This window comes from Globicephala melas, chromosome 10 (genome assembly GCF_963455315.2).
Source record: "Globicephala melas chromosome 10, mGloMel1.2, whole genome shotgun sequence".
Lineage (NCBI taxonomy): Eukaryota > Metazoa > Chordata > Mammalia > Artiodactyla > Delphinidae > Globicephala > Globicephala melas.
In genome coordinates this window covers 10,397,010-10,421,544 of record NC_083323.1, presented here as the reverse complement: position 1 = coordinate 10,421,544, position 24,535 = coordinate 10,397,010, and the positions used below count along the sequence as shown (strand labels likewise).

At 55.0% G+C, this 24,535-nt stretch overlaps 2 protein-coding genes across 2 annotated transcripts; one reads left to right on the top strand and one right to left on the bottom strand.

Moving 5' to 3' along the window:
- Positions 1-3,008: 3,008 nt before the first annotated feature.
- On the top strand, positions 3,009-11,062 carry CDC42EP1 (CDC42 effector protein 1). Its single transcript, XM_030856041.3, has 3 exons — positions 3,009-3,113; positions 7,723-8,493; positions 9,805-11,062. Exons 2-3 carry the CDS (start codon positions 8,031-8,033, stop codon positions 10,425-10,427), a joined length of 1,086 nt encoding a protein of 361 aa, XP_030711901.1. The 5' UTR covers positions 3,009-3,113; positions 7,723-8,030; the 3' UTR covers positions 10,428-11,062.
- A 633-nt stretch (positions 11,063-11,695) lies between these two features.
- Positions 11,696-13,938, bottom strand: LGALS2 (galectin 2). Its single transcript, XM_030856044.2, has 3 exons — positions 13,856-13,938; positions 11,982-12,141; positions 11,696-11,842 (listed from the first exon to the last, which is right to left on the bottom strand). Exons 1-3 carry the CDS (start codon positions 13,921-13,923, stop codon positions 11,696-11,698), a joined length of 375 nt encoding a protein of 124 aa, XP_030711904.1. The 5' UTR covers positions 13,924-13,938.
- Positions 13,939-24,535: the final 10,597 nt, after the last annotated feature.

Sequence of the window (24,535 nt, the reverse complement as noted above, 5' to 3'; positions counted from 1 at the left end):
GGGGCTGATAGATGTGGCCAACTCACTCAGCTCAAGCCTCCCACTCCAAACCTCACTGGAGCCTGGTGGGCAGCCACTGGCATTCCTAGGTCCCCAAGAGGGAAGTGACCCCTTTAGCTGTGCCCTGCCCCCTCCACCCTAGCTCCATAAAGGACTCCCTGCCCAGAAACTGCCTCCTTTCCATAAGCCCCAGGCCTCAGCCCACCCAGTCTGCAGGGTGAGCTGAGGCAGCAGCTGAGCTCTGTGATTATGGCTCAAGGGGCCTGGTTCCTCAGCACACAGGAAGAGAGGGGGCCGCCTGAACTCCAGGCAGCCAGTCCCACCTAGCGGCTCCCAGTCCCCAGCTGGGAGGCATTTGTTCTGCATTCTGCACGCTGATTACAGCTCTGCCAGGGTTAACCCCTGCGCTCCTGGGCACAGTCTCTTGACAAGGGAAGGAAGGGGATCACAGGAAATTGGGAGAGGAGAAAACCATGGGAAATGGGGACTGCTCATCCCTGCATCTTTCACAAGGATGCCCAGACCCCTCCCTTTCTCTCATTTTCCGGAAGGAAAAACTGAGCTGGATCCTTAAATCAGGAGTGAAGCCAAGAACAGGAATGCAGCCTATATAGAGAAGTACTGTACTTCTATCTGGAGAGAGGCTTAGAATGAGGGGAGAGCGCCTCTCAGTCTCAGTTTACCCATCTGTAAAATGGGGCAATGAATTTCTAACTCACAGGTTGCCTCACAGAGAGCTAGCAGAGACAAAGTGACCGGCACATAGTAGGAAGGTTCTCAACCACTGGTTGTTCCTTGCCTGCCCCTGAGCCCGGAGCTAAAGCAGATAGAGAGTATGTACGGCAGGTTGTAACTTTCTCCATTAACACCGCTCTCTCGGCCATATCTCTGGGGCTCTCAGCAAGTAGTAAATTCCCACGAGCAGCAAATTTCCACGCTGCTATTATACCCATTTTACAGACAAGAAACTTGAGGTTCAGAGAGGCCAAGTGCCTTACCCGTGGTCTCAGGGCCTCTGACATCACACCAAACTTTGCCAGCTGCTCCGGGGGTCTTCTGACTAGATGTGTAATTTATTGTCTAACCAGGTCACCTCTGAGAGTGAAAGGAAGTGCTATTAATAATTACGCTGGGACAGTAGGCATCATCTGGGACCGTCCTGGGCAAACCGGGAAGTATGGCCATCCTGCCACCGTTGGAGGCTTTGGGAAAGTCACTTTGCTTCTCTGCAAAATGGACATGATGGCAGTATTGCCCCTACAGGGATCTCATGAGGATTAAATGTGATGACGCATGTGAGGGACTACAGGGCCTAGTATGCATTAGATGCTCAATAAATGCTGCTTGTTACTACTGCTGTTAAGGATGATAACCACAGAGCGCTAGTCCCTGCCTCCGTCACTGTCCTTCACGGACGTTCTTGGCTCACAGCAAGAGCTTCCAAATTCACACTTGATCACACTGCTTGCTGGCTTGGTGAGGTGGGACACCTGGCCCAAGCTTAATCCCCCAACGCCTGGCCCAAGTCTCTCCCAGCCCTTGACTGTGCCCCCCATCTGGGCCTCTCAGGGGCAGCCCCCCTTCCCCCATGCTATTCAGTGCCTCTGAGATGTTCCAAATTTTCCCGGGGCAAAGCATCTTCAAGCCTGACCCCAGGGAAAGAGCTCTGACCGACTGGAGTCTCGGTGCTACTGCTGTGTGAGCAAGTGCTGGAATTCTCTACACCTCAGTTTTCCCATCTGTCCAGCTAGGGAAATAACCCCTCCCTTGGTGGCCAGCACGAGGATTCTGGGAGCCAATGAAAGGAGCACAGCGCTCTGAACCGCAAAAACATCCTCCTTCCACGTGTGTGTGAATATGGCTCCTCCTCCAGCCACACCTGCCTCCTCCATGCAGATCCTTAGCTTGTTCTATCTCTTGCCAGGTGTGTGTGCATTTCCACTGCCCTTCCCTCTGCCTGTGTGTCCTTTACAAGTTAACTCTGGTATCACCTCTTCTAGGACACCTTGCTGAGCCCCGCCCCTCTCCTGCAGGCTGGGTTAGGGGTCTCTTTGGGCGAGGACAGCCCCAGGTCTTCCTGCCTGTCCTCAGGGGCCTCACAGTCACAGGGGAGTATCAGAGGAGGTCAAGACAGCATGAGGCAGGGATCGGAGATCTATCTCCCCTCCTTGAGGACGGCACAGAGTGCTGTCCCTGGCTGATTCCCTGCCCCTCATGGGTGGGGTTGAGGGTGCTCAATAAAGCTGTCGGAACCCATCTATCTGAGGCGCGACCTCATGTAATTGTTCAGCAAGATTCCTAGGTGCTGACACAGCAGAGGACACTTAACAACATAACATCTGATGCCTGCTGCTATTATGCCATTTTACAGATGGGAAAAGCAAGGCACAGAAAGGATAAGCAGTGACCAGAACAAAATAGGAAGCCAGGCTGTTGAGTTCCAAGGTCCACAGCCCTGACCACACAACACACCGCTCTACCAGTGGCCTGCACCCCAGTCTGGCTCATGTCTGTGTCCTGGTACCCGCGGGGGCCTGTACTGGAGCAAAAAGGAAAGGGGGGTTAGGAGTAAGGGTGGGTATCCCAGCTTGTAGAATTTAAGGTCTAAGCAGGACTCTGGCATTCAAGGCCTCTGAGATCCGGCTTCCCTGTTCCCCAAACTCCCGCAGGGAGCTGCTGAAGAGCCCAGCAGCGAGAGTTACCAGGTCAGGGCGTCCCAAGGCCACGCAGGGAGACGGTGGAAGAGGGCTTGGGATCCGAGGACCGAGTCACCTCGCCCCGGCAACCCGCTCGTTCCCCGGCTCCCCCTGCCCCAGGCAGCAGGCAAAAGCCTGACCGGACGTCCCTGCCGCTCCCCCTCCAGCTTTCGCCGCCGCCGCTCGGGGCGGCGTGATCGGTGCCCGGGACGGGGGCCCGGCCCCGCCCGCAGACGGGAGGGGAGAGGCGGGAGGAGGGAGCGGGCCCACACCCCGCCCCCGCCCCCGGAGCCAGCCCGCGGAGCCCGCGGCCAGGGCGGCGCAGACCGGCCCAGCCACTCGCCCGGGCTGCGCGCCGGGACGCGCTGCCGACGCGTCCGCCCTTCGCCCCCAGCTCCTGCGGCTCGCGGAGAGAAGGTAACTGCGAGCCGGCCCGCGGGTCGTCGAGCCCGGGGTGGGCGTGGACACCGGCAGGGGGATCGCGGCGCCGCGGGGACTTGGCACCTCCGCTAGGCTCAAGGAGCGGGGGAGGGGGGCCAGCCTGCCAACGTCGCCCCGGGTGACAACAGGCAGGCCCGGAGCGCTGGCCGCGGGAGCGGCAACGGGACGCTCCAAGTTTTCGGGTTGTTTTGCAATGTTCCCGGCGGGAAGAGTGGGGCAGAGAATTGGAAGGTAAAGCGGGTTGCGGGAGGAGGGGGCGAGTCGAGGGCAGTCTAGGCTCCTTCCTGCCCTGGGAAAGGAAGGGAAGGAACGGGGAGGGGGCTATGTGTCGGAATGTCTGGCCCCTTGTCGAGGCCGGCGCGGAGAGCGGGAAGTGGGGGGGACCGCTGGGGAGATGGTCCAGGCACCCTGCCCCCTCCCCAACAGCCGCATTCCAGGCCGGAGCAGCGGATGAGGTCATCCCGTCCGGTTCCCCTCGGGCCAAGGCAGCCGGCTGCCCCCTTACCGGCGGAGCGACCCTCCGCATTCTAACCCCGTACCTCCCAGAGGGAATGTTTTCTGGCCAAAATCTTTCCCGGGACTTCCAATCCCGACTGCTCTCGAGACTGTTCTATTCTTGCCGAGACAGGCAAGACTCGAGAAGTTTGAAGCCCATTTTCTGGATCGGGAAACTGAGGCTCAGACTGGTGAAAGGACTGGCCCGGAAGCCACAGCCGCACGAAACGCGGCGCAGGGACTGGAACCGAGGACTTGGGGAGACCCTGCCGGAAGCCAGTCAGCCTCGCCGAGCCAAAGGCTGATTCGGCTCTAACTTGGGGTGTCTGGGCAAGAAGAGTCTCCCCCTCTTCCTTCTTCCTCCCCTGTGGCCCAAGGTGCTCCCTCCTACTATCCCCCTTGACGTCCTGAGAACGGGGTCTCCGCTGCCACTGTGGACAGCTTGCTACGCTCTTTCTGGCCTCAGTTTCCGCGTCTTGAAGTGGCTGGACTCTGAGAACCAGAAGAAGGCAGCCCCCAGGGAGTTAACCCCTTGTTCCAGAGGCCAGAGCAGCCCTAACAGAGACAGGGTCCCGCTGCGCATTGGCAGGGGTGGTGTTACCCAGCGGGACACTTGCGAGAGGGGGGCTATGTGCAGGGAGTGGCCTCCAGGATGAGAGGTAGTGCCCGCTAGGGGCCTGCGGGTGACCCCCAGGTGAACGCTAGGGTGCCGCGGCCCCCACACCCGACTCAGCCTTGCCTCTCCCCCTCCCCCCACCTTGGTTCCTCCAACCACAGGTGCCTCCACAGCGGCCCCTGCTGGCCTTCCCTAACGCATGGTCCCTGCTTCCGGCCCCAAATCTTGTCCTCGTGGTCACCAGCGCTATTGAGCAAGCACCTACCAAGTACCCAGGCCTGACTGTCCTCTGTAGGGTAAACATGCGACTCTGAGGCTGCACGGTGACCACTCTAGCCCAGGTCACAGACACCGAATCTGCAGAGCTGAGTCTCCTGCCTCCCAGGCCTGCCCTTCTGTACTCAGCGGCTGGGCACCTGCCCGGACCCCAACAACTCTTCCCCACACCCCTGGAGTCTTCGCCCACTCCCCTGGCATTTACTGTTGATGTTGGTCGACTCCTGGGGAGGTTCCCAGCCACACCACTTTTTTTTGTTCTCTGACTTGGGGCAAGTCAGTTCCCTTTCTGTGCCTCATTTTTTCCATCTGTAAAATGGGTATTTGTGAGCATTAGCAGGTAGTATTCCTGGACAGGTGAGGGGAGATAGGCCATGTTCCTGGACAGCCGGAGCCCTGCTTACTCCAGGGCCAGGTGGGGCACCCCTAACCACCAGCAATACCTAGTGGTCAGAGTCAAGTGCCAAGCGGGCTGCCATCAAGGGTCCCCAGAATGAGAGATGTTAGTGTCAGAATGTTGGCTTTGAAACCCAGCCCTGCTTCAGGAGCCAAGGGTTTAATTGACAGCATCTTCCACTCTTAAAACTCTCCTGCGAGAGGACCAGCTTCGATGCAGTTCTTGTTTTCCACGTGGGAAAACAGGTCCCCAGTAGCAGTGCCCTGCCCTCGGCTCCACAATGCCGCAGGTCTCTCTACAGCAGTGGGTGGGGTAGAGATCTTTTGGAGGTGCCCAGAGATATTTGGGAGGTGGGGGCATCACAAGATTGGGGCAGAAGCTGGTCTCACAAGTCAAAGTGGCCATGGGTGTTGGGTGGGGGCTGGAGCCCCTTTTGCTGAGAAAGGAGGGGCTGCTTCTAGAAGCCAGGGAATTGGGGGCTGGGGAGAGGTGGGTGTGGCCCCATGGCAGACACAGTGACCCCTCTTCATGACATTTCAGGATGACACCCTCCCCCCCTCCTCCAGAGATTTAATCCTCATCTCAGCAGAGCAGGGAAACCTGGCGCATGGCAGGTACCTGCCATGTGACCTTGGCCAAGTTCCTTCTCTCCAAGCCGCGGCTCTTCCTGTAAAATGGGCTAACCCTCCAGCTTTTCGGGGCTGTTGGAGAATCAGATGACATCATGCAGTGGCTGGCCAAATGCAGAGCGCTTCATAACTTCAGCAAACATTCCACAAGGACTTCTTGGTGCCTGGGGTGCCAGGGAAAGGGATGATTCAGAACCGCCCCCCAGGGGGGAGGAGTTAGGGTTGGGAGAGGATCAGATGGTGGGAAGGGAAGAGAATGTAGTCAGAAAACAAAGCAAGCTTTGTTTTATTGCCTCCTTTGTTTTTATCTTGTTATTTAACCTATTTTGAATTTCAAATAACATTTGAAGGGCAGAATTGAGGTTTTTACGCTTGGAGGTGGCAGCAAAAAATTTTTTTTTAAGTTGACACTCAGATCTAGGTGTTCTTGTTAAGAATCATTATCAACGTCTATCAGTCTATCAGCTCAGGTGCCGGGCCTGTGGAGATAAATGACTTGCCCAAGGTCACACTGTGAGGCCACTGAATCCTCCACCTACCCTCACTCGGAAGGTGACAAGGGGTGAACCTTTGGCATGAAGGTATCACAAAGAACTCCTGTGATTAAACTGGTATTGATTTGGCACTTGGCCGCCTGCAGAGCCCAAGCTGAGTGCTGGGACGGAGGGAGGAGGGAAAATCCAGGCAGTGGCCCCAGCCTCAGAGTGTGTTGTGATCTGGAGAGACAAGACTGGGCTCCACGGGCCAGTAAAGGCTACGTGAGTCAAAGGCTCTGAGTTGACGTCTCTACCGGCTCTTTTTTTTTTTTTTTTTTTTGCGGTACGCGGGCCTCTCACTGTTGTGGCCTCTCCCATTGCGGAGCACAGGCTCCGGACGCGCAGGCTCAGCGGCCATGGCTCACGCGCCCAGCCACTCCATGGCATGTGGGATCTTCCCAGACCGGGGCACGAACCCGTGTCCTCTGCATCGGCAGGCGGACTCTCAACCACTGCGCCACCAGGGAAGCCCTCTACCAGCTCTCTTGATGTGACCTTGAGCAAGCTTGGCCTCTCTGGGCCACAGGAAAACCAAATGTGGGAACATAGGCTCATAGGTGTCCTCCAGCCTACACTTTCTATGATACTAGAAGGGGTAGCGTCGGACCAAGAGAAGCTTAGGGAAGACTGGGACTGAGGAAGAAAGTGGGGGAGAGATCAGGAGGGCAGGGAGTAGGCAAGAAATAGCTTTTGGCACCAGCTGAGGTTTTTCCAAAACTTGTTCCCCGGTGACAAGGCTTTTGTCAAAACTATGATAATGTTCTTTCCTGCGAGCCTTCTCAGAGCCTTGAATATGCTCAGGCATGTAGTAGGCATCTGGAAAAACCACTTTTGACCACAGGATCCTTTTTCCAGGAAGCATCTAGAAGGCGAAGGGTTCTGCTGTTTACACAGCAGTTCACAAAACCTTCATTGGGCACCTCCTCCCTCCTGGCCTTGCTGGAAGACAACCCAACAAGAAGGGAGGTGACTTACTCAACCCACCAGCAGGAGGCCCTTGGAGTTCAAGGGCTCTGGGGTTGGGAGCCCTGCTTCACCATTGCCTACTGTGTGGCGTCGGGCAAGTCCCTTCACTTCTTTGTGCCTCAGTTTCTCCTCTCTCTATAGAGCCTCCCTCAGGGCTGTTGTCTGGGTTAAATGAGTGATGAACTTAAGCCATTGGCGCTCAGTAGGTGCTTCACCAGTGGGCGCCGTATAACGACCACTCATACTTTTTACCTACACACAGCTGAAGTGTGCAGCTCGATGAATTTTTTGTGTCCCCTCCCAGTCTATACCTGTTCAAAGGCAACCACAATTCTGATTTCCATCACATTGTTTTGTTTTGCCTGTTCTTAAATTTTCTGTACGTGGAAATATGCGATGTGTCCTCCTTTGTGGGTCTGCTCGGCATTTTCTCCATGTTCCCCATCATTTGTTCTTTTTTTTTTTTTTTTTTTTTTTTTTACTTTTTGCTCGCACCACGAAGCATTCGGGGATCTTAGCTCCCCAACCAGGGAGGGAACCTGCGCTTCCTGCAGTGGAAGCACAGAGTCTTAACCACTGGACCACCAGGGAGTCCCCATTTGTTCTCTTTAGCTGTTATTATTTGGACCCAGGATGCCCCCAGGCCTACCACTACTTTTCTTTCTTTTAGGTCTCCACCCCTGGGCAGGAGAGGGGCTGTCTGCATTTGAGGCACGTCTGGTGCTTTCTGTGTTCCTGGACAGAACACCTACAGCTGCTTCCACAGGGCTAGGAGCCAGGCCTCAGGGACAGACAAGCCATGGACTTCCCATAGCCTCAGTATTTGGGGGCAGCACCTTAGGAGAGCAGGGGCGCAGGCTCCATCCGCCCCCTTTCACTGAGAAGGAGGGAGCTGAGAAGCGGACCCTTAGCCCAGCCCAGCGCCCTCCCCAGACCCCCCCGTGGGCATGGACCAGCAGCTGTGAACAGCCAGAGCCGATGCCGGGCCCCCAGGGGGCCGGAGGAGCCCCGGCCATGAACCTGGGCAAGCTCTCACCCGTGGGCTGGGTGTCCAGCTCGCAGGGGAAGAGGCGGCTGACTGCGGACATGATCAGCCCCCCACTCGGGGACTTCCGCCACACCATGCATGTGGGCCGTGGCGGGGACGTCTTCGGCGACACCTCCTTCCTCAGCAACCACGGTGGCAGCTCACGGGGCACCCACCGCTCGCCCCGCAGCTTCCTGGCCAAGAAGCTGCAGCTGGTGCGGAGGGTAGGGGCACCGCCCCGGAGGATGGCTTCCCCACCTGCGCCTTCACCTGCTCCACCCGCCATCTCCCCCATCATCAAGAACGCCATCTCCCTGCCTCAGCTCAACCAGGCCGCCTACGACAGCCTCGTGGTGGGCAAGCTCAGCTTCGACCGCAGCCCTGCCACCTCCACAGATGGCCACTCCAGTTACGGTGAGGGCCTGGGCTATCTGCCTATTTTCCAGAGGCTGAGTCCCAGGGGGTTTGATGGTTCAGGAAAGACTCCAAGTGAGCTCTTTTCCCCACAGCATTTCAGCCTCCGTGGAGGTCAGGCCCAAACCCCAAATCATGGATGGAGCGGGTGTGGGGGGGGTCACAGGGTGGGAACCTGCTCACTCCCCAAAACACTGAGGTTAAGAGGTGAGGAGATGGGGTTTGAGTTCTACCTGCCCCTGAGCTGCCCCACCCCACACCCAGGCTCTTGGCCTGGCTGCCCACTTCAATGGAAGCAGCTCCCTTGTGTCAGAATGATATAGTGGAGAGGCAGAGAGCCAGGGCTCTGGATTCAAATTCTGGTTCTGCCTGATTCCCAGTGATCCAACTGACTGCTGTTAAGTCAAGTCCTGGCCTGTATAATGGGCCCCTCAGGGTCACTGCTAAGATTCAGTGAGATGATACACATATTCAGTGTGGCCCAGAATCTGGCACATAGTAGGTGCTCAGGACACAGAAGCTGTCGCTGTGTCGTTATGTGAACAAAGTTTCCTGTAACTTGGCAAATTTGGAAAACCACTCGCGTGGACAGAAGCCAGAGGCCCTTCCTGCCGGGGTGGGGAGTGGCAGGTGTAACCTTGGCTCCCCCTCTGGACAGCTCACCTGGGAACCGGGGCCCCTGCTGCCACCTGGTGGCCATTTCCTGCCCTGCAGTTTTGCCCCCGGTGCTCCGTCTCCAGGGGTGATGCTTAGAACCTCACTGAGGGCTGGTCCACAGTCCCACCACTATATCTCAGTCCTGGTAGTCCTGGAGCCAGGGGCTGGGACAGAGGACCTTTGGAGGGCATTTGCCTGTCCTTTGGGTCTTGATTTCTATGTAGTCAGACTCTGGGTGCTGGTTCCATCCCTGTGCCCACACACCAGCCCGTATGCTATAGGTTCATGGCAGGGAACCAGGGGTCATACAAGTTCGCAGCTGGGACTGAGAGTCAGGAGATTTGAGCTCCAGGCTTGACTTCAGCCCATCAAACTCTGTGGCCCTGAGGTAGCCCTTCCCCTCGTCCCAAACTGAACCTCACTTTCTTCATCTGCAAAATGGGAATGAGGATTATGTAAATTCCCAGGGTTGACAGGAGGATCACACAAGAGACTACGGGGCTCACTGTATTGGGAAGATGGGGAAAACTGAGGCCAGATGGGGGAGTGGCTTGCCAAAGGCCACAGAGCAAGCTGGAGTTGGTCCTGGCTTTCCCCTCCCCAGTTCCTGGTTAGGGACCCCAGCTATGACCCTGGTCCCTATTTCTCTTCTAGGCCTGGACTCCGGGTTCTGCACCATCTCTCGCCTGCCTCGCCCAGAAAAGCCTCGTGACCGAGACCGTGATAGCTCCTTCCCCTCTGAGCCTGAGCTTCGCCGCTCTGACTCCCTCCTGTCCTTCCGCCTGGACCTCGACCTTGGGCCCTCTCTCCTCAGTGAGCTGCTGGGGGTCATGAGCCTCTCAGAAGGCTCTGCAGCCGAGACCCCAGCCCCAGCCCCTGCTGCAAATGCCCCAGCCCCTGCTGCAAACCCCCCGACCCCTGCCTCAAGCCCCCCACCCCGTGGACAGTGCCCCAATGGGGTAACCCTGGGGTTGGGCCCAACGGCCGAGGCGAGGGCCAGCCCAGTAGGGGAGCGTCCCTGTGCGCCTGCTGGCGTGGGCCCCGGCAGGCACTGGGGAGCAGGCCGTGGTGGCAGCCAAAGCAGCTGCCACTACGCTGAGATGGGTGCTCGGCGCGAGCTGGTCGAGGCGCTGCCCCAGGCTCGGGCCTCTTGGGAGAGCCTGGACGAAGGGTGGGGGCCACCGCAGGCAGGCAGCAGGGCCTCCGTGCCCAGCACGGTGCAAGCCAACACCTTCAAGTTTGCTGAAGCTGAGGAGGATGACGAGGTCAAGGTGTGAGCGGCTGGGCATGGGCTCAGGACCCCAGCCAGCCTCGGGGCACCGCCTATGAACCCCCCGGGCGCAGAGCCAGCCCCTCACCTGACAGCTGGGTCCCGCCAACGAAAGATGGGAGAAAACCCAAGTTGTCCCCAGACCCCTCCACACCCCTGCAGGACAGACATGGGAGGGAGGCCAGAGGAGACCAGGCTTGTCCTGGGACCTGCGTGTTCCCATGGGCCGTGCTGGGCCGCCCTGCCTCCCCCCACTGCCACTCTGGACCCAGTAGCCATTGCTCGGGCCCACCCGCCACCCCAGGCCATCCCCACCAGCTGGAGGGCCTCGCCTCACAGTGCAGCCTTTGTGCTGGGAAAGCTGCCCTTGCTGGGTGGGGGTGGGGAGCATAGCACATAGAGCCTTTGTCCCCTCTCCCAAAGGGACCGCCTGCCCCAGCTCATCCTGGAGTTGCCCCCAGCAGGGTCCCCACTGCCTTTCTGAGAGCCCCAGCCCTTGCTAAGGCTGCTTCCCCGACATTCCCCCCGCCACCCCACTTGTCCCAGAAGCCTCAGAGAAAAGTCAGGTGTGACCTCACAGTGGGGGAATCCCACTTTCCCGTGCACCCCAGACCTGCCTGTGGGTCCTGATTAAAAAAGGCTTTTTTGATAAAAGGTGTCCTGCAAGATGCTTGAGGACCTGGGAGGACAATGTCAGCGCCACCTGCTTGAGTCCCCTAAGCACTGGGTTTGGAAAGCCAAGGACTCCCCCAGGGGGCCCCGGTGAGGGGAAGGGCCGAGGCATTGGGTAATGAGTAATTAGGCCGGAATGAATAGCCCTGCGATAAGAGGCCCAGGTGGGAGCCCTTATCTATAGTTCCGGGAACAGCCCCGAGCCCAGGTGCCTGGAACCATAATCCCACAGGGCAGCTTGGCACTTGCCCTGGTGATAAAAGGGGACAAGCAGGCAGGACTGGTGGCTTAGAGGTGTTCGGGAGCACACCCCAACCCCCATGTGGCAGTCCAAGGACCTTATGCCTCAGTTTCCTCATCTGTATCATGAGGATGCTGGGAGCATTAACATAGTGGAAAGCACCACAGTTCCTACCACGGAAAGACTCTATAAAGGTGGATTCTTTTGTTGGTTCTTAGCCTTGGGGGATGAGCGCAGAGGGTTAGGAACAGCAGATGGGAAGCGGAGGACCCAAGGGCTGCTGATCCCGCGTGACTGGAGGTAGCTGGGTGTCAGGAGCCGGAATCCGCTCCGGGGTCTTGCGTTCTGGCGAGGTGCTGCCCTCAGTCTAGCTTGAAGGAGGAGATGCTGAACCCGCCCTGCACACTCAGGTATCTCAAGTGGTTGTGGCCCAGCCTGTTGGGAAAGGTCAACTGGTGCCCGTCTGGCATCTTCACCTTGAATTCGTTGTTCTCGAAGGTCACGAGGAGCTGCAGTGGGAGGGAAGGCATCAGGGAGGCAGGAGCACCCTGGAAAGGGGCCACGGCAGTGCCTGGTGGGCCAGGGTGCCCTACCATCTGGGCTCTCTCCTTGATATCCTCCTCAGGCCCCTTCCGCCTTTGACCTCACCTTGACCTCTGATCCCGGTGCGAAGCACATGTGACTGTCCCGTTGCTCCTGCCCCCAGCAGTTGTCATCCCATGTGTTGCAGACGATGGTGGATTCATCGAAACGTGGGTTGAAATGCAGGTTCAGTTTATCTGTCCCCTGGCCCAGATTAATCACAAAGCTGCAGGGGAAGGAGTAACAGGTGAGAATAAGGGGCCAGCCCTGGCTAAAGCAGCTTGGGGCACAGGGCTGACCACAAACTGGAAGAATCACCAAAGGTTGTGTTAATCAAGGTCTGTGCCTTAAAACAAGGGAGGTGACAACTTGATCAGACTTGGCACTGGAGTATCACATTCCATTTAGAGCACAGACTAAGGTTCCTGACAAGAGGGTAACTAATAGTGACATTTCAGGAAATGAAGGTGTCTATCCTGGGGGAAAGAATTGCTGTTCTCAACTCTCTGAAGACCCATTAAGTTTGGCCATAAATAGTTGGACACCTAAAGTGGTGAGCTCCCTGTCATTAGAGGTATGCAATCAGGAGTTGTGTGATCTCTTGAAAAGATCACTACAGGGGCCTGAGTTAGATAGACCTTCAGGGTCCCTGAGAGTGGGATGTTCTGAGTCATGGGGTGCCTTCATTGGGACGTCTCAGACCAGAGGTATCCCACATTTCTGCAACCCTTAGGGACCCACGCAGGAGAAAGGGGTGATTTTCTCTTGGCTCCTACACAATGCGTCTGTCTGCCCTTCCCCAACCAAAAGTTGATGGAGATCGGTCCCAAGAAATGCTGACATTGTCCTGCACACAGGAGAGGCCAACGCTGAGCTGTAACACCTGAGGCGGAGAAATGCCTCTGGTTCTAACGGAGAGAAGGCAAACAAGACCACTTGGCGGCCCCTGGCGGCTGTCGCTAGTATAATGCGTGTGAAAGGCCGGCCTCTGACCCTTCAGCTGGGTCAAGAGGGTGGTTCCCCGGGGGTTTGGGCCTTCAGTAGAGGCACCTGACTCGCCGAGGACTGGGCAGAGCTTCCGGGATTTCTCACTTGCCCCTTCAGCGTCTGTTGGGGGCCAAGGAAACTGAGCACATGGCAGCCGCTGTGGATTCTGAAGCCTCAGATATGAAAGCAGCCCTAACAGAAGAGGAGCCAGCAGGGGTGTGGGAGGGGGTGAGAGCGTGCAAGGGTGTACAAAAGGCCCCTGGTCTGAGGTCACGCTCCTTGTCCGACCGTTTCACAAGGCTGCCCTTCCCAGCCTGCTCCAGGTCTGTGGGCAGCCCCCCTCCCCCTCCTGCCTCACCCTCCCCCCCACTGGCTCACCCATCAGCATGTCCTGCCTCCCCCTCCCCCCACTGGCTCACCCATCAGCATGTCCTGCCTCACCTGCCCCCCACTGGCTCACCCATCAGCATGTCCTGCCTCACCTGCCCCCCACTGGCTCACCCATCAGCATGTCCTGCCTCACCTGCCCCCCACTGGCTCACCCATCAGCATGTCCTGCCTCCCCCTCCCCCCACTGGCTCACCCATCAGCATGTCCTGCCTCCCCTCCCCCCCACTGGCTCACCCATCAGCATGTCCTGCCTCCCCTCCCCTCCACTGGCTCACCCATCAGCATGTCCTGCCTCACCCTCCCCCCCACTGGCTCACCCATCAGCATGTCCTGCCTCCCCCTCCCCCCACTGGCTCACCCATCAGGCTGTCCTGCCTCCCCCTTCCCCCACTGGCTCACCCATCAGCATGTCCTGCCTCCCCCTCCCCCCACTGGCTCACCCATCAGCATGTCCTGCCTCCCCTCCCCTCCACTGGCTCACCCATCAGCATGTCCTGCCTCCCCCTCCCCCCACTGGCTCACCCATCAGCATGTCCTGCTTCACCTGCCCCCCACTGGCTCACCCATCAGCACAGTCTGCGATCTTGCCCTTGATCTTCAGGGTTGTCCCCACCTTCATGTCCATGTTCATAATCTCAAATTTCCCCTGCACCAACAGAGAAACAACCCACACAAATCAATCACACACGTGCCCAGCGCTCTTCTGCTGCTGAAGCCCATTCACCAGCATCATCCCATCCCGACCTGGCCCCAGGCCTCAGTCTCCCTCTGCCCACATGAGAGCACGGAGCTGGGAAGGGAAAGAGCCAGAGTGCTCAGATCAGAGCTTCCCGGAGCCCCTCTCTTGCCCATTTTGCTTCACTCTCATCCACTGCGGCCTGAAGAACAGCCAGATCTGGAGACATAGGGCCCAGCTGAGGGAACCTCAGTTTGCCCATCTATGACATGGATAGAATGACTACTGCCCACCTCACTGTTCCCAAACGTGTTCAAGTGATGACGCACAGCACCCTCTGCAAAACCCCCCAAACAAGGATATGCTTAGTTCTTGCACGAACTTGGAGTCATTTTACTGACAGAAAATGACTGTATCACAGGCAGGTCTAGGCCCATCCCAAACGAAGAATCTATAAAGCTCCACAAGTCACATGTCTGAACATGTCCATCAAAATCCCTCTCCCTACCTCACTTTCCTCATCTATAAAATGGGCTGATTTGATTTATTCACTCAGAACCAGTTGCCGAGCGTCCACTGTGTGACAGATGCTGTTGGAGGCCCTGAGGTTAACAGCGCCTCCGCTGAGCTGGTTGGGAGGATGAGGGCTCACGTTTGTGAAGCCCACAAGTAGGGTACGGGCTAAAAGCACATCAAGGGACTGTGGTCATCGTGCTTATTTATTGCTGCTACGGTATCCATCTGCTTCCTATTTTTCCATCGACCTTGGCACTGTCTGAATTTCCATATAGCAGGGGTTCCCACAACTTTACTACGGTTAGAGGGAGGCTCTCGAAGCTGGGTTTTCAAAGCTCATCATCCCAGCCTGAGAAAACGTCCAGTTTTCACATCCATGGTTGGAGGGTGTGTGGTTGGGCCAGACAGGATATAGCAGCCACCAAATATTTAGAACACTTTATGGGAGAACACGTTTACATTGTGGGATTTCTGTTCACCGATTTTTTTTTTTTTTTTTCCCTGGAGGGAGCACTGGGAAGCCCTGAACCAACTCGTGGGACCAGGGCGCTTTGCTGAAAGTCAAGGGCGGTGTCCGTGGGGGGAGGATCAATATTCCCCTGCTGGCACAGGGGTAGGTTGCCCAGTTCTCCTGGAGGCAGTGCCTTTTAAAAGGAAGGCCTGAGGGCTTCCCTGGTGGCGCAGTGGTTAAGAATCCGCCTGCCAATGCAGGGGACACGGGGTTCGAGCCCTGGTCCGGGAAGATCCCACGTGCCGCAGAGCAACTAAGCCCGTGCACCACAGCTACTGAGCCTGCACGCCTGGAGCCTGTGCTCTGCAACGGGAGAAGCCACCGCAATGAGAAGCCCACGCACCACAATGAAGAGTAACCCCCGCTCGCCGCAAGTAGAGAAAGCCCGCATGCAGCAATGAAGACCCAACGCAGCTTAAATAAATAAAACAAATTTTTTTAAAAAGGAAGGCCTGAAAGAGACCTTGCCAAGCCCAGGAGAGTGGAGCATCACAGCACGTCAGACCCTACGATGCCTCAGAGCAGGGTTTCCCAGCCTCGGCACCCTGGACATTGGGGCTGGATCACTCTTGTGGGTCTGTCCTGTGTGCTGTAGGTGGTAGAGCAGCAACCCTGGTCTCTATCCACCCGGTGCCAGTAGCACCCTCTCCCCAAGTTGTGATGACCAAAAATGTCTCCAGACGTGGCCAGACGTCCCCTGGGTGGGGGGAAATCTCCCTGCCTTAGAGAAAGTGGGATTCGGAGGCAGCAGACCTAACTCCTCAGATGGGCGCTTAGGGTTAACAGCTGGATCACCGGCCAGACTGGATTAAAATTCTCCTTCAGCCTCTCACAGATAGACAGAGAATGCCTTCCTTAGAGAGGTTATCCAGTCCGTCCCAAAGGAGAACATGGGCGCCCTGCCGCCAAGCAGACCCTCACAGCTGTGTGCCCTGCGGCACGCACAGTCCCCACCAGATGGCGTGAGGACTCTCCTGTCTCCTCCTAGTTGCATGCGCCACCCACCAGGACCCTGGGACAGTCAGGGTGGGACTGGGATGGGGAGAAGCACCCCCGCTGCCCCTGTACATCCTGCTGGCTGCCCGGCTCAAACAGAAGAACCCGAGAGCCCAAGGCTGCTGCAGGGCAGGGGCATGAGAAAAGCCGGGCTCGGGGTGTATCTGGACAAACAGGAATGCCCATGGGAGGGGGCCTGACCCCGCTGCTTAACAAAGCCTGAAGCCCAGAGAGAGACAGGGAGGCAAAGCTGGGGTCGGGGTGGGGGCAGGTGTCAGGGGTCGGGATCTAGTGCCAGCTCTGTCCCTAGCTGGCCAAGTGACTAGGGGCCAGCTGTGCCGCCTTCCGAACCTCGGTTCCCCCATCTTTAATATAAGAGGTTTGGACTAGGTGGTCTCTGAGGAAGGAGGAAAAAAAGGGAGGGATGAGATGACCAGGGGTAGGAGAAAGGAGGGAAAGTCTCTGGGCACAAAGGTCCTCCCTGGGAGGCAGAGGGTGGGGAGAGCACCATGCCATCCATGCTGGACCCTCCAGTCACATCCACACCCTGCATCCCACCTGGGCTGACTTGAATATTGTCTCCCGGGAAACCATGTCTCCTCGGAGCCAGTGAATGAGACCTATTTGGAAATAGGGCCAAGTTGAGGTGAGGTCATAGTGGCTGAGGGTGGGCCCTAAATCCAATACGACTGGTGTCCTTATAAGAAGAGGGAAATTTGGACCCAGAAACACAGACACACAGAAAAGACTGTGTGAAGACGGAGGCAGAGTTTGGAGGGACACAGCTACAAGCCAGGGATGGCCACAGATTGCCGGCAACCAACAGAAGCTGGAAAAGACGTGAAAGAATCCTCCCCTAGAGCCTTCAGAGAGAGCACGTCCCTGTCAACACCTGGATTTCAGACCCCAAGCCTCCAAAACTGCGAGACAATCAATTTGTTAAGGCAGCCTCAGGAAACCAATATACCATCCTCAGAAGATGCCATCTGTGATCCAATTCCCCAAATATGGGAGACTGAGGCTCAGGGAGGGGACCTTGTCAAAGTACCTTATCCAAGGCCACACAGGAGGCTATGGCAGAGCAGGGTTTGCAATAAAAGAATTAGCGAGGGGCCTCAAAGAACCCCCACCCCTGCAATGTACAGCTTGTGATATCGGGCAAGTTAATCTTCGAGTCTCAGTTCTTCATCTTTAAGAGGTTAAAGATGTCTATAGATGTTAGCAGTATTGCCACGATTCATATTTCTAATGAGAGGGAGTTCCCTGGCGGTCCAGAGGTTAGGACTCCAGCGCTTCCACTGCAGGGGGCCCCGGGTTTGATCCCTGGTCGGGGAAATAAGATCCCAGAAGCTGAGGGGGATAGGCAAAAAAAGAAAAAAAAGAAAATTACTGATGAGAAAACTGAGGCTAGAGGGGGAAAGAAACAGGCTAAGAACGGTGGTGGAGGGAGCAGAGGACCTTGGTGCTAAAGGGCTGTGGAGGGACTTCCCTGGTGGTCCAATGGTTAAGACTCTACACTACCAATGCAGGGGACCTGGTTCGATCCCTGGTTGGGGAACAGATCCCACCTGCCCACAGCTAAAAATCCCGCGCGTGCAGCAACTGAGACCCGGCGCAGCCAAGTAAATAAATATTTTTTTAAAAAGGGGGTGGGCTGTGGAGGTGATCTGTCCAACTTCCTCAGTATACAGATGAGGAAACGGAGGCTGGAGGGGCAGCGATGCTCTTCCGCCAGCATCCACCCCACCCCCACTCAGGCGAAGAGGCAGAGGGTTGGAGGAGGTGGGCAGTGGGGAGCCAGCATCCTCACCGACATGGTGGCAGCTCCTCACGGCAGCTCTCGGTGGCTCCCGGAGATCTGGGCTCAGGGTCTCACCACACAGCCCAGCTTATATCCTAGAATATTACACATTAACTCCTCCAAGGCCATAAATGAGGACTTTGGTCCCTTCTGCCAGGGTGTTTCTCCATCCGCATCTCCTGGTACCCAGAACAAACAGGCAGAAGCCTCCTCACCCCGGCCCAGCCCACTCAGCCCAGAGCATCCTCCTGGCCTCCCTCCAGCCCAGCTTCCCAGCCTCCTCCCAGATCTCCAGGGCATGTGAACCCAGAAGCAGCGCTGAACTGGGCGCCAGGAGCGGGAACAAACCATGTGAGCTTGTCAGGCTACCCAACAGCCCTGAGCCCCACTTTCTCATCCTGAAACAGAGATTTGTTGGTAAAAATCTGTATACTTTTATGACGTCCAGATTCATTTTGAGAGCCTTTTGTTTTCTCCCCTCACCTCATGATTTTTCTGATTGTCTGTGTAAGTTTCAAAAGCAATACATGGTGGATTCAAAGAAAACATCTAGAAGCATCAACAGCAAACCAAGTAGGGAAGGGGGTGGGAGGGCTGGGGGGGGGGTGGGTAGTGGGATTTCCCTGCTTTGCTCTTTACTCCTGCTACTTATGTAATTGACATACGATCAGTCATAATCCCACCGCCAGGATGGAACCTGCTTTTTTTTTTTTTGCGTTACGCGGGCCTCTCACTGCTGTGGCCTCTCCCGTTGCGGAGCACAGGCTCCGGACGCGCAGGCTCAGCGGCCATGGCTCACGGGCCCAGCCGCTCCGCGGCATGTGGGATCTTCCCGGACCGGGGCCCGAACCCGTGTCCCCTGCATCGGCAGGCGGGCTCTCAACCACTGCGCCACCGGGGAAGTCCGAACCTGCTTATTTTATTGGCACATTTCCTTCCATGCGGTTTTCAATGGATTTATATCATAGACACACGCTGTCTATTCAATTGTTGGTCCTGCTTCATTCAGTAAACATTAAAGCCCACAAATCTATATTTCAGAACTATATCTTAATGGCAGTGAAATACTCTACCTTTCAATGACTAAATTTATTCAACCTATTTCCTTCTGCTGAACACTTACATTAATTCCAAGTGTTTGCTATTAAAAATGCTACTGCATTCAATTATTTGCACATAACGTCTGGCAGCATCGTGACAACTTTTTTAAGGCAGATTCCCAGAAGTCGAATTTTTCTAGAGCCCTGGTCTGGCGAGCTTGAGAGTTTTCCATTAGAGCTGGTGGTAGCCACTCTGGGTGGGGCGCCGGTGGGCCAGCCTTGCTGAAGGCCCTTCTGTGCCAGGAGCTGACAGGTGGCTCACTGCGCAGCACTCACAGAGGACACGACATTGAGTTCCCGGCCCGCCCCGAGATGAGAGTGATTTCCTCGCAAGGAAACTGATTCTTTCTTGATCTTTCTCCCAGGGCCATTGTAAAACCCAAACAAGATAAGGAGTTGAAAGGGCTTCATAAACAGAAACTCTCTAATCAACAGAAACTACACCTTGTACAGGTGACATTTTTCTGATGATAGGAGTAATTCTAGCCCACCGTAGAAAGTACAAAATAAAAAGAACTTAAAAGTTCACTTGTTTTAAAAGAATGTTTAAAGACAGAAGAACATGACCACACTTATGAATTGTGCTCTTTTCTGTGTGTATGTTTTACATCAATGGAAGATTTTGTGTGTGTGTGTGTGTGTGTGTGTGTGTGGTACGCGGGCCTCTCACTGTTGTGGCCTCTCCTGTTGCGGAGCACAGGCCCCAGACGTGCAGGCCCAGCTGCTCTGCGGCACGTGGGATCTTCCCGGACTGGGGCACGAACCCGTGTTCCCTGCATCGGCAGGCGGACTCTCAACTACTGCGCCAGCAGGGAAGCCCAACCTTGGTCTTTTTTAAAGAACCAGCTCTTGGTTTTGTTCCCTTCATTATTTTCTGCTTTTATGCTAATTAACTTTTAGGGTTTTTTTTTTTTTTTTTTACTTTTTCTTTTATTGCTCTTTTTCTAACTTCTTGGGGTGAATGTTTAGTTCATTGACTTTTCATCTTTTCTTCTTACTAATAACTGTATTTAAAGCTATGAATTTTCCTCTACCTACTACTTTGGCCCCTTCTCGTAGGTTTTCAGATGTTCTGCTCAATATTCCAAATGTTACCCTTGAATCAAGCCGGATGATCAGAAAGTTGTTCTCAGCACTTAGTACATGTTTATAAATATTTACTGACTGACTGACTGAACAGCAAAAATCATCATCATCATCAAGGAAGAGTTAGAAAGTGAAACATCAATACTACAGGATTGGCTAAGTTAATGGTGCTAAGAAGATATAAATAGGGGCTTCCCTGGTGGCGCAGTGGTTGAGAATCTGCTTGCCAATGCAGGGGGCACGGGTTCGAGCCCTGGTCTGGGAAGATCCCACATGCCACGGAGCAACTAGGCCCGTGAGCCACAACTACTGAGCCTGCGCATCTGGAGCCTGTGCTCCGCACCAAGAGAGGCCGCGACAGTGAGAGGCCTGCGCACCGCAATGAAGAGTGGCCCCCGCTCGCCGCAACTAGAGAAAGCCCTTGCACAGAAACGAAGACCCAACACAGCCAAAAATAACTAAATAAATAAATTTTAAAAATTAAAAAATAAAGAAAATATAAATGAACTATTACACGGCCATCAGAAATCACACTTTGAGGAGACCCACAGTGGCCGTGGTTCCTTGCTCATGGTACAGTGTTAAGTGAATAAAGCGGCTACAAAAGCAAGTTCCCAGGATTTCATGATGGGCGCTTACAGATCTGCCTTCGCTGAATTGTACCGCAGGCCACCAGGCTGCACTGAGGGACGACAGTGAGGAGCAGCCATAACAAAGCTGCTGGCGTGTCCACCTCTGAGGTGCCAAGGAGGACATGGCCTAGCCGGCCACACAGGGTCTCCCTCATGGAACACAAGCACAAAAGGCTTGATTCAAATGCATGGGATTGAGGGCCCCCATAGAAGAAAAGTACAAAATAAAGCCAGGCCTTAAAGAGGCCAAGTCTAGTAGTGAGACAAGCTTGGGCACAGGAAACGACTAGAAAATAATTAATGACACCCCAATGGAAGGCTTCAGAAAGTCCCAGATTCCTGGGGCCGAGGGGGTTCTCCAATGTCATCTGGAGGTCAGTACAGCTCTGGAATCTTGGTTCTAACCTCTCTGAGTTCAGTCTCCTCCTCTGTAAAATGAGAGCAGTAAGTGTTGCGAGGATTAAGGGAGACAAAGCCTGGTACTTCGTTAATAATTAACAGAAAAGATTTGCCATTATTATCAGGAGCCCAGTGCCCTACCTGTGTCAGCTGGAAGGAAGGCTGCTCACCTCCACCTGGCGGCCAAGTCTGAGCCCCAGGCCTGTGGGGATGTTCTCCTTGCAAACTCCCAGGGCCCCATCATGACTTTTGCGAGCCTGAGGTGCTTCTGCTTTCATGGGTCCCTTCCTCCATTAGAAAATATATATTACGTACACATAGACGTAAACATACATATATTTAATCATATTTTATGACTGCATTGAAAAAATATATCAATGTTACATATATTTTTTTTAATAAATAAATTTATTCATTTATTTCTTTCTGACTGCGTTGGGTCTTCGTTGCTACGTGAGGGCTTTCTCTAGTTGCAGAGAGCGGACTTCTCATTGCGGTGGCTTCTCTTGTTGCGGAGCACAGGCTCTAGGTGCGCAGGCTTCAGTAGTTGTGGCGCACAGGCTTAGCTCTCCGTGACATGTGGTATCTTCCCCGACCAGGGATCGACCCGTGTCCCCTGCGTTGGCCGGCGGATTCTTAACCACTGAGCCACCAGGGAAGTCCCTCAATGTTATTTATTAAAACACTATTGTCGACCTGAAAGTTCATTTTCTCTTCTGATTTTATTTTTTTGGCCACACCACGCGACATATGGAATCTTAGTTCCTCGACCAGGGATGGAACCTGTGCCCCCTGCCGTGGAAGCGTGGAGCCCTAAACACTGGACTGCCAGGGAATTCCTCTTCTGATTTTATAAGAGATTAAAACATTTTGGTGGGCCCCTAAAATTGTCTGGGCCTGAGCCACTGTGTTCTGCTGGGCTTAATGGACAGTTTGGCCCGTGGCTTCCAGCAACTGTCACCCACCAGGCCTCCTGCTGTTGGGGCACTTTGGTCCTGAGGTCTGTGGGTTCCCTGCCTATCTCCTCTCCTGCCTTCTCCTCCCAAAGAACAAACAAATCAACCCATCAGTGATATCTGTCCACACTTCCCTCCCTGCTCATTCCCTCTCCAACTTCCTCTTTCTGAGACCAGGAGGTGCCAGGACGGAGGGGGGCTCATGGAAAGCACCGAGCTTTTGGCATCGAATAGGCAAATAACACATCCTGGCTGTGTCACCTGCAAGCTGAGGAGCCACGTCAAGTCACGTCAAGCCTCAGTTTCTTCATTTGTGAAAGGGAGCTAATAGTATCTTCTTCACAGGGTGATTGTGAGAATTTTTGTTTGTTTGTTTGTTTGTTTGGGGGTTTTTTTGCTATGCAGCATGCAGGATCTTAGTTCCCCAGCCAGGGATCAAACCCGTGCCCCCTGCAGTGGAAGCGCGGAGTCCTAACCCCTGGACCACCAGGGAATTCCCAATTGTGAGACTTTTTAAAGATTTTTTAAATTAAAAAAGTTAACCTTTGTAGCATGTGGGGCGCATAATAGATGCTAAAAATTAAGTAAAGAAACAAATGTCTTCCTTCCTTGCTTGGAGGGAGGATTCCTAAATGGGCAGAGGTTTCACCTGAGACGATGAAGCCGCGTAGCCAGGACAGTGGAGAGAGCAGAAGCTCGGAGCGAATTTGCAACAAGCAGCATCTGACAGCCTGGACTCTGGCTGGTGAGCACATCACTTCCCCTGCCCCTGGAGGACAGTTCTCCTTGGGAAGCCAGTGTCCATCCTCCCAGAGCCCAGGGAGCCTGGGACTAGAGCATGATGGGTAAGGAGAAAGACGCTGGTGACAGCCAGATGTACCATCTCAAGGGGCCAAGTGATCACACCAGCAAGATCGGGGCCCTGTTTCCCCTGGACAGATCTACGGCTTATGATCTGTGCTTTCCAGTCCCTATACAGAGAAAAACCCCTCTTATTCCCATAATCTTTCTTCAGTTGTGTTAGCCTCAGGCACAGGGAGGTCTGTCTATAGCTGTGTGACCTTGGACAAGTCATGTAACCTCTCTGGGCTTCAGCTGGTCCATCTGCAAAATGGGAACTGTAACTGTCACACCTCACAGGGTAGATGTGGGCCTTAAGGGAGAATGTATGTGAAGTTTTAACCACAGTACCGACCCATGTTCAGCTGAATAAATAAATGTTTGCTGTTATTAAATATTAATATCAGGTCTGCTTGGATGTCCAGCCCTGCTTCTGCATCTCTGACCAGATGTCCTTCAACGGACATCCACAGAGCTCTTACCTCGTCTGGTCCAGGGATCTTCCTCATTTAACCTGATCGCCAGGTTCTGTGGCCTCACCCTGAACCCCAGCTGCTGGCTGCACCTGGCCACACTCCCAATACGCATCCTTCCAGGACTGCCTAGGTCCACTGGAGCTCTTGGGTCATCCTCGCCTCCCCTGGAATTGGGGAGGGCCCTTGTGGGAGGAAGGGGTGGGTCACAGCCACTTCACTGTCTCCCCTTCTCCGCTCCTGCCCCCACAATCTTCTCACCACCCATTGGGGTCTTTGTAAAATGGCAATGACAACACCCTACTCTCCTGCTTGAAACCCTCCAGTGGCTTCTTCTCACACTTAGAACAAATCCAAACTCCCCCCTTGGCTGACAAGGTCCCGCTGATCCGGTCCTGTCCACCTTGCAGCCTCATCTCATCACACATGCCCCCTGGCCAGGTTGACCCGTGGATTCGCCAAACTCATTGCAGCCTCAAGACTTTGTCCTTGCTGTTCCCTCCACCTAGAACTCTTCCTCAGCTCTCGGCTGGACCTCATCAGGTTGATCTTAACTCAAGGGTGGATGGATGGATGGATGGATGGATGAGTGCATGGGAGGATGAAAAGGTGAATAGGTGGGTGGGTGGGTGAGGGGTGGATGGACGAATGGGTGGTTGGATGGTAGATCAGCAGCAGGAACCACTCATCACAGGGCTCAGAAGGGGGGTATTTTCAGTGGCTCCAATTCAGTAGTGCATTGCCCCTTCACTTCCTCTTCCCCCCACCCCCGCCCAGCATGTTACCCAGGTCCTTTGGACCAGGGAGGCTCCTTCTCGGGGTCATACCTACCTATGCACATGTGGTACTGGGTGGATTTACACAAGAGACCATAATGTTCTATGTTCTGCTTCCTATAAGTGGCAAGAGGAACATTTTTTCCATAGAGAACATCTCTCTAGAAATTAAAGAATAAAGCAAACTGTTTCTGTTACTTGGGTAGTCCTGGAGTGCCCTTCCTGGGGGAGAGGGAGGAGACCTCAGCCCTGAGCCCGGTTCCTCCCCCTGCGTCCAGAGCACCCAGTCTTCCTGTGGACAGTGGGGGCTTGGATGCCCTAATGGCCTGGTCACAGCTGATGCGGCAGATCCATGGAGTACGGAAGCAACACCTGGATTACAACTCCCAACCGAGAATTCCCACCTGCGCCCAGCTCCTGATCGGCATGTGAATTATATCTCAATAAAGCTAGTTTAAAACTCAGAGATTCCCTAGAGATC